This window comes from Acartia tonsa, chromosome 8 (assembly GCF_053477335.1).
Source record: "Acartia tonsa isolate MP-2025a chromosome 8, ASM5347733v1, whole genome shotgun sequence".
Classification (NCBI taxonomy): domain Eukaryota; kingdom Metazoa; phylum Arthropoda; class Copepoda; order Calanoida; family Acartiidae; genus Acartia; species Acartia tonsa.
The window spans coordinates 9,560,278-9,574,992 of record NC_137267.1 but is presented as its reverse complement, the minus strand read 5'-3'; the positions used below and the strand labels follow the sequence as shown (position 1 = coordinate 9,574,992).

Below are 14,715 nucleotides of genomic sequence, written 5' to 3'. Positions count from 1 at the left end.
CATTTTAGGTTACGTTAAGCTAGAGTAGGTAAGCCCGGCAGTGATAGAGCCTTATTCTCTTTTTTTTCTCACGAATTCCTCATATTTCTCCTTTTTCTCTCTTTCATAATCTTCATTTTATGTTACTACTTTATGAATCAACTAGCGGCTACGCCCCTAGTGGCAATTGAATTTGATAACCCAATATCTTATTTTAGATTTTAAAAGAAAAAGTAAAACAATTTTTTGGGAAGTGGAAATTTTTTTTTGGGGAGGGGTTGCCTCCTCCCCTCATTTTTTATATTAGTTAAAAAATAAAATTTTTTGTGAGGGGGGGTATTTTTCATTTTTTGGGGAGGTTGGGGGTGTCCCACCCCCCAAGAAAATAGTTATTAACCTTCCAGGGACCTATGAGAAGCTACTCTGTTAAGTAGAACCCGATCGGTTCAGCGGTTAGCGAGATCCTTCGGTACAAACAGACACACAAACACACAGACAAACAAACAAACATAAATCCTGTTACATTAGTATAAAGGATGAATTGAACTTTCTAGTAGAGCTATAATTTCTATTAATTTTAGGTCATGCCTGTTTGACATGTGAACTCATATTGATGGGCAGTGCTTCTGCCTACAATGATAATACCTGTCCACAGTGTGGCCGTGTCGTCAGATAATAAAATGCACAGTGTGGCAAGATTGTCAGATTATCATCGGGCAAGATTGTTAGATTATCATCAGGCAAAGTTGTCAGATTATCATCGGGCAAGGTTGTCAGATAATCATCTGCACAGTGTCGTAAGGTTGCCATATAATCATCTAATTATTCACAGTGTGGTAGAGACTTGAAACAAATACGAACACAGTGTGGGCAGAGTTTTAGATAATTTTACAGTACATAGAGATATAATAACAAAATCCACATATTTTCACTGATCCTAAAGCATTATACAGTCAATTTTTATGTGTTTAGGGATTAAATTAATTCATGAAAAAATGAATATTTTATAAATTTTTATTTCAATATGTCACAGTATATAATTAAAAAAAATTTGGCATAAGTAACAGGAAGAAATTTTAAAATCAAAATATTTCCATTTTAAAACCAGTATTTTATTAGGTAGTCAAAATTGTCCTTATCTAAATGAACATAAAATTTTAACATATTTCATTGTCATAATCCTTTACTCAGTAAATCATTGATAATTCAATTTGGTTAATGAAATTTTTAGTATGGCTGAAAAACTGATTAGTATCCGCTGGATTAAAACCAGTTCTCAGCCATACTAAAAAATCATGTACAGCATCGTGTAACAGACAATTTTCTACAATTAATAAAATTTAAAAATCATAATATTAACACCAGCTTTGTTTACCCTGGCCTACGGCCCCTCAGGGAACAAAACACGTCTAAATCTTATATTTTTTTCATTTCAATATCTGCCGAAAGCTGTCTATAATTCGATGCGATAAATAATTATTGTATTTCATTTTTTGTTAGCTATTATGAATCATGTACATGTAATATTTTATTTCATATAGTGCAACAAATATGCATTTCTGTGAAATGTAATTCCATATAAATCTTAATTACATATTTATCAAAAATTAAATATATTCATATAAATCATTAATCATGTAATTTTGTTGAACAAAATACCTATATATTGTTTTGTAAAGTATTTTAGTCAATAAATATAGAATTTTAATAGATAATTTTTTTAAAGCGAAACTTAATGGACATACGGACAATACATTCTTGTAACGATTATAGAGTTGCTACGCTTGCTAAATCGTAACTAACTACTACAGGAATCACCATGCAAAGTTTGAAATCGATAGGACAAAAAGCTATTCATTCCAGACGGACGTACGCACCGACCCTAATTATCACTAGTCGCCGGAAGGAAAAAGCAGTTTTTAGAAACAGGCTCTCTGAGATTATTACAGATTCTGATATATACATATATAGACTAATGAAAAATGCAAAAAACGAAATCAAAAGCGTTCCTTCTTGGGAGAAAATCCGGGAAAAAGATTTTAGCTATTTTTAACTTGAAATTCATGAAAAAACTGCATTTATTAAACTGGTGTATACTTCAGAGGATAGCTCAAAAAATAATAATAGTACAAAAACGTTATATACCAATATGAAAACTAGAGGTTATGAGCTTTCCAATGTTATGCGTAGCATTTTTCTACCACTTCTAGGTGCTGAGCAATGACATGTTTAAAATGTCTGTATATTTCTATGCAGGCTTGCCAATGTGAATTTTAGGTTAAAAATAGCTAAAATATTTTTCCCGGATTTTCTCCCAAGAAGGAACGCTTTTGATTTCTTTTTTGCATTTTTCATTAGTCTATATATGTATATATCAGAATCTGTAATACTCTCAGAGAGCCTGTTTCAAAAAACTGCTTTTCCCTTCCGGCGACCAGTGTTATAGAAAAGCTTTGCTTTAAAAAGCAGCATAACTTTAATTCAATAATAATCTGTTATCAAAGAACTTTTCCTGTTTTATCAAAGAAACTTTTAATAATGTTATATTTGTTTCATAAACAGATGTTTCTTTACAAATTATTCAAATAGCCAAGCAATAAAAACTTAATTTTTAAAAATTTATTTTAAAAGTTTTATTGTATAATTATATATTATCAAAGATACTAATTAATATGCTAAACACATGCGACATATTTGAACATATTTTCAGGCAAATTATTAATAAACTCTTTTATTCTTTAAATAATTACTATTATATTAAATAAGGATAAATTTTGAACATCAAAATTTACATTATCATTTTGATTAAATTTAAAGTAAAAATATTTTGGTTCTTGAAGAAATGAATATATATCTGTAATTTAATTCAGGGATCTAAAGGGATAAGACAATGGCCTATAAATTGATGCACATCCCCTTCTGTAGATTAAAATTGATATTGAAACGTTTGAATACTCAATTTTATAAACCAACCAAACAAAATTCACTTAAGTGCCCAAAGTTGTTAATCCAAAGTTATTATAAAATTTTGGGGACTAGTGTAAGTGGCTGTCTATATTGCCCTAGTGAAATGGGGATAGATGTCACTGCTTTTGACCTACCTATTCTAATAAATAACGTCAGGAAATACCCTTTACCCTATCTCTTTTCTAGGGGGTTTCTTTCCCAATTCCCTTTCTCTTTGTCTCTACTATGACATCAACAGAATAGGTAGGCCAAAAGCAGTGACATTTATACCCATTTTCCTAGAGCACTAAACACAGCTACCTAGTTTAATAAACAGCCCATTGTCCCCTTTCTCTCTGAATTGAATTACAAGCAATAGCCATTGGTGAGTCTAGGCTGGGGAGAAAACTTGGGTCCATAAAGTTTGCAGACAGGTCCAGTTTGTACAGAGTTTGCCAGATTCAAGGAAAGCCATACATTTGGCTTTGCATACATCTAGATAATCAGTGTAGGTTATTATTTCTATCAATAAAAAAAGTGTTTTTGCTCATTTTATTTCTTATAAAATCAGTTAAACGGCCGTATTGTATAAAAATAAACATTTTAGAGAATGATTAATGAACTTAGCAGTTTCCCTAATATTGAATCTGGACCAAAAACGCACTTTTTGAAAAAAAAGAATCGTTGGTTATTTTTTTTGGTTAGGTGAGGTTAAGTAAAAGTTACAAGAGCCCACAGTTATATTACTTCGTAGGGACTGGGCCACGTAGGGTTTGACCCCCCACCCCCAGTTAGAAGCCAGAAATCCTTTTTAGTTTTTTCCAAAATTTGAAAGAAAGGAGGGGGGTGTGTAATGGTTAAGAAATAAGTCTATGCGAAAGCACCGAAGCAACTTATATTGTATATAAAAAATGACGTCATATAACACAAATCACCAATTGTAGGCCATTTTACATTTTCCCATTGGAAAGGCAGTTTAAGCTGCTTAGAAAGTACACTAAACTCACCTGCACTGTCTGCCTTCTTGGTCTGTATAACCTTCAACTTCACCTCTCTCTTCTTCTTTACTTTCCTTCTCTCATCCCCACTTTTATCCTTCACTTCAAATTCACATTCTCTGTAGGTTCTGGTACAGAATCCAGATTCTTGACCTCCCTTCCCCGGGTAAATTGCCTGTAATAAATAATTTATCATTATTGTGTTGAATATCCGTGGAGATATTATTACCTAAAGCTTACAAAACATTTTTGATGTTCATCTAATAAAGTAAAACTTGCAGGAGGCTAAAATGACGATTCCACCCTTCCAACCCCTTTACATCATCCCCTCCAATCCTAATGGATGAACAGCTGACCAATAAGTGAAGTCCATGTTATCAAGCTAAATTGACGAAAATTTTCCCCCTCACAAAATATCCACGTGTATGCTTGATCCATATTAAAATAATCATACAAACGTAATGATGTAAAAAAGAAATATGTTTTCTTGAAGATTAAATTAAATCAATAGATGGGGGAAGGGGTTAAATAACTGTATGTCATCACCCCGTGGACCCTGTGCCGACTTTCAATTGGGTCTTTGAATATTAGCCAAAAGCGTCGTAAATATTAAATGAAGAGCAGAAAAAGGTCCCCTAGACTAGGTCCAGGTAGTTATATGGATTATATATCTAAACTTATACATTTTTGTTTGAAGTAACAGATTCTCGAAACAAAGGGAAAATGGAGAATAATATTTTTTTGGGGGTTTTAGGCAATTTTGTATTAAATTGGTTACCTTGGCCAAAACACAAACTTTGGTCCTTCTATTCCATGAGAAGAAGTCACATCCCTGGGGACTCCCATTACATTCTTTTAGACAATCCTCATCCCTTGCCACATTGTCTATAGAATCCTCCTGGATACTCACACCAGTCCTATCTCCAGCTGATTCACAGCTGTAGGTTGGCCAGCCTCCTGTACATTCCAAGGTAATTGCTCATAGCCAAGTATCAGTTTCAGGGAGGGTGTAATAGTTATATATTGCATCGTATTATAGACAGAAAAACCAGTTTTGTTAGGCCTGAGGGACCGACGTCCCGGGATAACCAAGATGGTATTATTTTTATAATTTTATTTCAAATTTCGTGGAAAATTTTCTGTAATACGATGCTATACATGATTTTTCAGTATGGTTTAGAGCAAATTCTAATCCAGCGGATATTATTCGGGTTGGAAGCCATACTGGAAATAGGATTAAAACTATTCTAGATGAAAATAATTTGAACTAATAAACATTGCAATTACTTTCCTATTGTGAATGAAATTGGTTCAGAAGTTGGAACCTCAGTGGTAACCTCTGTTGAAGAGGGTCCTCCCACCTCTCCGGGTAGGGGAGGCATTGTCATTGGGTTCACTATTTCTGAGCTGTTAGGATGAGCCTCACCAGTTTCCACAAAAAGTTCCTCGCCATTAGCTGAAAATTTAGATTTATTTTTATTGTTCAAGAAAATTCTACGTTTGGTGGGTATTCTGGTTTATTTAAATACAATGTAATCGGAGGAGTAGGTTGCGCTAAAAAAGGTGTGAGTTTTAAGGATTAAAATAGTAGTAGAACGATAAAATTCACTATATAAGTGTATTTCTTATTGAAAAGAAATATAGACAAAAAATTGTCTTGGTTATACTGAAAAATCATGTATAGCATCGTATTAAAGACAATTTTCCAAGAAGAATAAGATTAAAATCATAAAATTAATGCCAGTTTTTTTTTTGTTAGCTAATATACATAGTATTGTTTTATAGACAATTTCCCACGAATAATAGAATAAAGTCATAAATTGGAAAACGTTTTGTTAGCCTAGTCCAGCGGAACGCTGTCTTTAATACAAAGCGAAATATAACTATTCTTAATTTCGTCTCTCCACAACTTAAATATTAATATAAATCACTACTCACAATTCATAAGAGGAACCTCTGTTCCAGTTGGAAGTGGTTGGAGGCCACCAATAGTCAACGATGGGAGTTCAGGTGGAGGGAGCTCGACCAGTTCAGGTTCTCCTGGCAGAGGGATACTGTTCTCAAATGGTTCGGGGGGAGCCATGACAAGGTCTCCATCCTGGGCAAGCACAACTGTGCCTAAATGATATTAAAATGGATATATTATTTCATGGATCTTACACCAGATTATCATGTACTCTTATAAAGTGAAACTTGTAGCTGGCAAAAATAACATCCTCCTCACCCTGATAAAAATCTCAAAAAAAGTCATAGAGTAGCTTCGCTACTAAAAATGTCTAAATACAGAAGGACAAACAGACTTGGAATTTATTAGAGAAACTTCACACTAATTTCTTCTCAGAAAACCAGGTATAATAATCAAAAAGTTGTACTGAAAAAAAGGCGAAGCCTTTAGGAAAAAATAATAAAGGATGATACATCTATTTAAAAATATCTTATTTGGTACTAATTACACAAAAAAACACATAAACATTATATAGTTATGACAGGAAAGAAATAAGGCATAAACCCATTTGTAGACGAGCGTCAATAAACCTGAAAATGTATTAAAATTTTTTTTAGGGTGGTTATCTTTATATCATATAAGCAAGGACGTCCAAGCTTTTTTATTTGGGGGGGGGGGGAGGAGTTAAACACCCCCTTTCCCTCCCTATTGGACGTCCCAGCAGGGTTGCCATATACTTTTGTTGGTTAAATTTATTAGCCTTATCTGTATTCTTATCAACAACCTTAGAATTTTAAAAATTCTCAGACAGTTTTTAAGTGGTCCATTTACTAATTTACTAAGTGGTCCAGCGGTTAGCGTAATCCTTGACACAGTGACAGATAGACAACCAGCTACTTTCAAAAATAACTATCAATGGTAAAAAAACACTTAACCAAACTATAAACTTCAAAAATAGTTGAAAACCTGTTGCAAACAGAGCCGCCGAAAAAAGATGCCACATTAACAACATCTCTACTGTAGTGGCTGAATAACACAACACACTGACAATATTTTAACATGATTTTATTACAGGGAGCTTGCCTTACACTTCGACAATTGGTAAGAAATAGTGTTCATATAATTTAGCATGATATTTGGTTGGGTATTTTTAGCAAATATAGTACAAATAAGGGGAATAGTCAGTTCGTGGCACCGCCCCTTATTGGGCGATTCGTCGAATTTTAAAAATGGCTTTTGATAGGTTATTTTAGGTTAAGTTAGGTCATATTGGGTTTAGTGATTGCCCCACAGGGTTAAGCAATTGGCCCCGCAGGGTTAGAGCCACCCGCAGGGACTATAAATAGGAGAAAAGCTACCGTGAAAAAAATGAAGAATCGCCACTCAAGGAGCGTTGCCACGAAAGGGACTATACCCCAAATAAGATTTCTAAAGATTTTGCTATCTGCGGGGCTGCCCAGTACCCGATGTAACCTAACCTGACCTAAAATAATAAACAAAGAAACGAAAACCAAGCCTACCTCATTGTTTTCAAATTCATTAAAAAAAAGGGGGGGGGGGGAGAATGTGGTAGTGTTATCACTTTGAGGCAAAACAGAAGAGTATAAAATCTAAATAGAATAGAAAGCTAAACTTTTACAAAACATTTAACCCTTTATATACAGTCAGGCCCCTTGCCGCGCCTTAATTAGTCGGGGGGTTGTAGATATTCAAAAATTCCAACTCTCAGTTATGTGTCATACCCATACTTAAAAAGTCACCCAGTTTGGGCTCTTTATCTTTCACACACAGAAAATGAGATTGAAAAAACCGTTCAAGGCCCCCCCTTCCGACCGTTAAGGGTTAATGAAAAAATAAAGAGTATGTGAAGTGGTAATAGCGTCTAATCTTTAAATCTACTAGGTAGATTCATATATTAAGATTAAAATTTCCTTATATAAAGTATTTATTTTTTTAGCAAATTAATGAAGAAATCTTAAATCTGATAATTACATTGTAAACTGTCCCTTTCGTGGCAACGCCTTTAAAGGGGCGATTCATTATATTTTCAAAATGGCTTTTAATGGGTTATTTAAGGTTATGTTAAGTTAAATTGCCTTAGGTAATTGCCCCGCAGGATTAGACAATTGGCCCTGCCGAAATGTTTTTCTGTAGTTTAGGTGTGTTATATATTCATGTTTAAAATGAATTCTATTTGTAAAATTTAAAATTTTGAATTACTCAATACTCAAACAGCTAAAGAAATGCAACAATTTGCATGTGCAGCCTTGCTGCAAAATTTTAAACAACTGCTGTTGCAAAAATTGGCATTTGGCTGATATTTTAAGTTAATTTAGATTTGAATACAACCGCAACTAACGCCGAATTGACCATCTTTGTTATTTTTGTGTTATGATTGATTTTGAAATATTGGCTTATTCACATAAACACTAATAAAATTTTAATTTTTACTTACTCAACCGTGGTCAATTTCAAAGTTTTCTAATCAAGTATTAAAACTTGTAGTTTTTTAATTTTATATTTCTTTGTTCAGTAATATAAAAAATACAGGTTGTAACAAGAAGGACAATATTCATAAGATTAATCTACTTATTTGCTATTCTTCTCATTAAAGTTTAATAAATCGTCAAATAAGATAAACAAGCATAGAAAAGCCAATTATGAATATGTAAAATATTATCCTTAAAAAGCTATAATAAATTGTATACAAATAAGGAAATCCTCTAAAGGTAATTTTGTAATTTAGTAAATTTTTAATAGCAAAGCTACTCAATAATTTGAAAACGTGATTTTCTCGGATCCTATAAAAGAAGGTTTAAATTTTTAAGATTGAATATGTTAACATTTTTCATATTTTCATCAAGTTTCATTAAGATTCCTCAATTAATTGGGGTGCTAGATTAATTCCTACATTTTTAAGTTTTCATGATTTTCTCAACTCCTATTCAAGATAGATGGCTGAAATTTTCAGGGATTGAATACCTTAATATTCTGCATACTATATTAAGTTTTATTGAGATTTGCTTATAGGTTGGGGTGCTCTTTATATTTCTATATTTTTTAGATTTTTATAAATTTTACATGTTTTTTTAGTTTAATATTATTTATCAAACTGCTATATAGTTCATTTTTTCCGGATATCCATCCATAATCTTTTAGCTTTGCTACTTCTAGATGTTGTCAACCTTGTTTCTTTCTATTCTTTTCGTTTGTCTCTTAGATAGTGGACGTACTGGAGAAACCATGGAAACTGTCCCAATTTTGTATAACTTTTGCGGAACATGTTCCAGTTACGTCATATTTTTCTTTCCCGAAAAAGAGAAGGGGGGAAGAAAATCTCTTCAAAAGAGATGGGGAAAACCCCCTTTTCTCCCATCTCTTTTTTCTTCCCCCATTCCCTTTATTTTCTTTCCCCCTTCCCTTTTTCGGGAAAGAAAAATATGACGTAACTGAAACATGTTCCGCAAAAGTTATACAAAATTGGGACAGTTTCCATGGTGTCGTACTGGAGCTAGGGAGAGAACATTAGGCCGTTTATTACAATGATCCCAAGAGTTTTATAATAAGATTTTCTTATTCGTTGGGTCAATAACTGTTATTAAATTTTGATTGGTTTATTAAGGGAGTGTTCAAATGTTTCCACCACTTCCGGATATCCATCCATAATCTTTAAGCTTTGCTACTTCTGGATGTTGTCATCCTTGTTTCTTTGATTCTATTCATTTGTCTCTTAGATAGTGGAAGTACTGATTGGCATTTAGCTAGGGAGAGGACATTAGGCCATTTATTACACTGATCCCAAGATTTTCAGAATAAGGTTTTCTTATTCGTTGACTCTATAACTTTAAGACTGTAATTTTAATCGGATTGTTCAGTGTCCAAACATTTCCACCACAAATTGTACCATACAGAAGGGGTTATTTTGAGGATGTACATTCCTTATAGTAAAGTAACAGGTTGTTTGTCTGTTTGTCTGTTTGTTTGTACCGAAGGATCTCGCTAACCGCTGAACTGATTAAGTTCTCCTTAACAGGGTAGCTTCTCAACAGGGTAGCTTCTCATAGGTCCCGAAAAGGTTTCTAACTATTTTGGGGGAGGTTACCACCACTCTCCCAAGAGAAATCACAATAAAATAAAAAAAATTGAAATATTTCCGCCATATAGTGTCGCTAGCATAGTCGCGCTGCGTAGAGACATGAATTTAACAGCTGATAACATAGACAAATTATTTCTCAAATTAGATATTTAAAATAAAAATAAACATTTAAATGCCACTAGAGGCCTCTAGGGGCGTAGCCGCTAGTGATAAATAAGACAATAAGTTGCTAGTCTCATAGACTTTTGAAAAAAATATTGTTATAAATATTTCTAAAAGTGTCATTAGTTATAGACTACCTTTATTGAAATACTTTGACCTCTATTACAGACACTTGTGTAAAAGCAAAATTGTTTTAACCCATTGAATAAATGCTTTTAAAATATATCAATTAAAAGATGATGTTTTCTACATATATAAATTATAAAAATTATTTTATTTTATTGAACATTTTAGATAAGATTTTCAATTATTACAAAATTTAAGAAAATTATTTTAATTAAGTAAGATTTTTCTCCGAAATTTAAAAATAAAAATTTAATAATTTTCATAGAAACTTAAATTGGTTAATTTCTAGGGGCGATTTCTCTTAGGAGGGTGGTGGTACCCGTACCAAAACCTTCCCGGGACAAGCTACCTTGTTAAGGAGAACCCGATCGGTTCAACGGTTATTGAGATCCTTCAGTACAGACAAACACACATCCTCTTACTTTATAATAAGGATAGAGTATACAGGAATAAATACATGTTTTTAACAGCTTTGGGTACTTTTATTAAGTTTTGATTGGTTGGTTCATTCCGTGTCTAAACGTTTCATCCAGTAAATGTAATCTAAAGAAGGGGTAATTTCTATATCATCATCGGGGAGGTAAATCAATTTATCAGCCATTGTCTTATCCCTTTAGTTCCCGGGGCATAGCCGATAATTATAAAATAATTCTTAGTCTATAGAACACAAGAACAGGATTAAATTTATAAGTATACATATCTAATAAAAAGTTTTTGTAAGGAAAATTTTCAAATTAATAAAACACATTTGTATGCAAAAACTAAAGAATTCTGAAATATTATTTAGACGTGAAGGGTGATTAGCAAAAACCTCATCATCGAAACCCAACCCCCCTTACCCTTATTTTATTACTTCCAAAAACCAATTTACAGCCCAAACTGGGCCCTTACCTTACTTGGTACTAGCCCTCAAGAGCTCCTCTAACCTTTATCTAACCTAAGTAAATATCATGATTTTTTTTTATTTAGTAATTGTGTATTTTTGGTCCTGATGAAAAATGGGAAGATGATAAAAGTCCCTCCACAAATTATGACGCCATACGTTAGAATATCCAATGAGAGGCCAGTATACACTGTAATTGACCAATGGTAAAATTTATGCTGGCCTCTCATTGGATATTTTATCGTATGACGTCATAATCTGTAGAGGTACTTTAATCATCTTCAAATATGGAGGAAGCTATCAAACGTTTCATAAAAAGTGTTTGTCGTTCTTTAAGATCTTGAAACTAATCATTTGACTTCATTTATGGGGTGAATGCCATAAAAGTCTTGCAAATCTTATAATGAAGGCGGTGTGGTTTAAAAAATCTAATTTTTTCCATCCTGTATGTACATTAAACCTAAGTTTAGTTTTATGATATCAAATATGTTTTTGCTTGACCTCGTCAGGAAATTAAAATTATTAACATAATTAAGTAATTAAATCAATACTTTTAATTATTTAATTGATCGAACCTTGATTTCTTTTATCAAAATATTACAATTTTTGTCCATTAGTAACTTTTTGACTGTTTTCATTCAGACGGCCATCTTTTTTCTTGTCAATGGATACTTCTTAGTTAGTGTAGGCAAAATTTTCAGGATTAATCCTAAACAATAAGGTATAATTTAGAAGACCCCTTCCTGACGACGAGCGGAAGCACTACACGGTGAATCATGGTCTAGGGCAAAATTTTAAACCTTGACATTAAAGGTTCGATTCCATGCAAAATATATAAAAATTACCACATCATGTATAATAATGTCTAAATAAAATTATTTTGATATTATCTTATGTTGTGACCGTATACGGTCATGCCTAAAAATAATCATATTAATTTTGACCCAAAACACTTGTGAATTAATTAATTACAGTATCAATATTATATTTTTCTTTAAACATTAATTGTAAATTTCAAATGTGCATTTTATTTATAAATCAACATATGATTATTAATTACATTTTTGGTTGAAAAAATACAACAAGAGACTTTTTTAAAAGACGTAATAATTAAATTTAGGGTTAGCTGCGGTTGAATACAATAAAGCAGCTTAGTTGGCTGTCTGCGGCTGAGAAAAGGCTGATAGTGGTCAAATAAAAATAATACAGGTTTTAATTAAGCTGTTTGGTTGGGTATTACAGTGGCTTCAGCTGCTAAAAAGCTGCTTGGTATAGGTAGCAGAGACTTTTTAAGGCTGATGGTGGCTGCGGCAGAGGGTGGTTAAAACTAGTTAGGCTTAATGTGGCTGCGCTGATGGTGGCTGACATTAAAAATTTGTTGGTTCATTGAGCTTAGCTGAGTTAGCCGCGTGGCGAGACAGCGTAAAATGTTACCAAAAAATGACGTCATACAATAAAATAACCAATGAGAGGCCAGCATAAATTTTACCATTGGTCAATTACAGTGTATACTGGCCTCTCATTAGTCATATTTATTGTATGACGTCATTTTTTTGGTGCCACTTCTCGCGCGGCGTGGCTAAATTTTTATTATGAAGCTAAAAAAAGAATTAAACTAAACCCTTCCCTGGACAAATAATAACCTTTCCTAAAAATTGTGGAATTATCGGTTCAGCTATTTACGAGATCTTTGCGTATATATACCTTGCTATTTTATAATGTAGGATTTCTGGGATAATTAGAATGACGGACATCAAAGTATATTCAGGGACAAGGGGATGCATAGTAAAGATAGAAATTTCAAAAATTTGAGCCTTACTTTGTCAATCATATTCGAGTTTTAATTGAAAAAGAACTTACTGTAATAATGTTGACATATTTTCCTTATAAGAAAAGGTTTGAAATTTCAGTGTGGGGGCCCGAAGGGGGTTGAGATATTTTTTCTGGATTTTTTTTTGGGTGGATGTAGGTATCTTCTCCAAAGTTTAGAATAAAAAAAACATTCCTTGGACCTATAAGAAGCTTCACTCATACACAAAAACAAATAGATTGAGAAACACCCTGATACTTTTATATAAGAATAAAAAATGACGTCATACTGGCCAACCATTGGTCAATTTAAATGTTTACTGGCCTGCTATTGGTTATTTAGTCTTTGTATTGGCCTATCATTGGTCATTTGTATTGTATAACGTCATTTTTTTATAGGTATAAAATGATTTCTTGAAAATAATCCCTTAGTCCCAGAGAAGTAACGGGTTATATTTAACTCTTATCATTCTGGAAAGATGTTTATTCAATCTTAAAAATTGTCATGTTTAAGTTTAGCTAATTTGCAATCAAAAAGCGTTATTTTATGTGACTTTAAACTTAATTAACAGTTTTGTAAAATGCTTGAAAAATGTACAGGGGTAGAAGGGTAAAAAGCTTAAAAACTTTTCATCACATTTATTTGGATGTTTACACACCCTGTAAAAAGCCAACCCCTTAACAATTTATTTTACAATTTCAATTAAACACTTTTGTTAGTGAACTTATACGATGAGTAGAAAAATTTAATTCCTTATTATATAATCTAACTATATAAACAAAACAAGGATGACAACATCCATACAAGCGAAGTTAAGGGAACAGTATTCCTTTGTATAGAAAAGAGTAGTTTATTTTTGGATATTTCTCTCTACCTCATATGTTTTTAATTCCTTTATTATCATTGTACATTTTTGAGATTTTTTAGTTTTCTTTAAATAAATTTGCTTCATTAGTCATTATTATACTTATTATACATATTAGGTATATAATTTGAGTTCCTTATATGGATGCGCTATTAATGAATAAATTTTCATGTTTTAACAAGGATGACAACATCCATAAAAGCGAAGCACTGAAACGGAAGGACAAACGGACATTAACACTTGTATAGTATCTGAACTGAAAAATCGGAACATAAATGTATAAATGTCGAATCAAAATTGTAGGTAAATTTGTTGAAAAACTGCTTAAAAACAGGATAATGTTTATGGACATACTTACATTTTTGGACTTGATTATAGAGTTGCTTCGCTTATAATATTGTTCTTTGTTGTCCCAGGAATCAGTATACCAAAAATCAGATCAAACGAATAATTAAAACACTTGAAAAAAGTAGAAAAATCAACATGTTTAAAATGGACGTACGGACATTCTGGTAATGATTATAGAGTTGCTTATACGCTTTCTAAATCGTACCCAACTACTACAGGAATCATCATGCAAAGTTTGAAATCGATAGGACAATTCTAACATGCCTAAATTAACGAATAAAAGCTATCTATCTCGGACGGACGTACGGACGGACCGACCCTAATTATAGAAAAGCTTCGCTTTTAAAAACTACTACTGTGCCTTGATATCACGGAGGGAGGGGACTGTGCACCGGTAGCTAAAGTTTTATAATCATTCTTTTCTCATTAATGAACAATTTTTTTTTATTGATCCTTGATTGAAGCGTTCAACTTTTCAACCAACGATTTTAATACACAGACTGGTTAAATAATATTTTGTTTATCACATGTAGGGGTGTTTAGTTCATCAATTTATC

The 14,715-nt window shown here is 32.6% G+C and overlaps 1 protein-coding gene across 1 annotated transcript; it reads right to left on the bottom strand.

Annotated features, from left to right (window-relative positions):
- Window positions 1-2,583: 2,583 nt before the first annotated feature.
- On the bottom strand, window positions 2,584-6,929 carry LOC145325944 (uncharacterized). The gene is made up of 6 exons (XM_080168968.1): window positions 6,835-6,929; window positions 5,862-6,041; window positions 5,217-5,379; window positions 4,702-4,882; window positions 3,933-4,098; window positions 2,584-3,420 (listed from the first exon to the last, which is right to left on the bottom strand). Exons 1-6 carry the CDS (start codon window positions 6,878-6,880, stop codon window positions 3,317-3,319), a joined length of 840 nt encoding a protein of 279 aa, XP_080025094.1. The 5' UTR covers window positions 6,881-6,929; the 3' UTR covers window positions 2,584-3,316.
- Window positions 6,930-14,715: the final 7,786 nt, after the last annotated feature.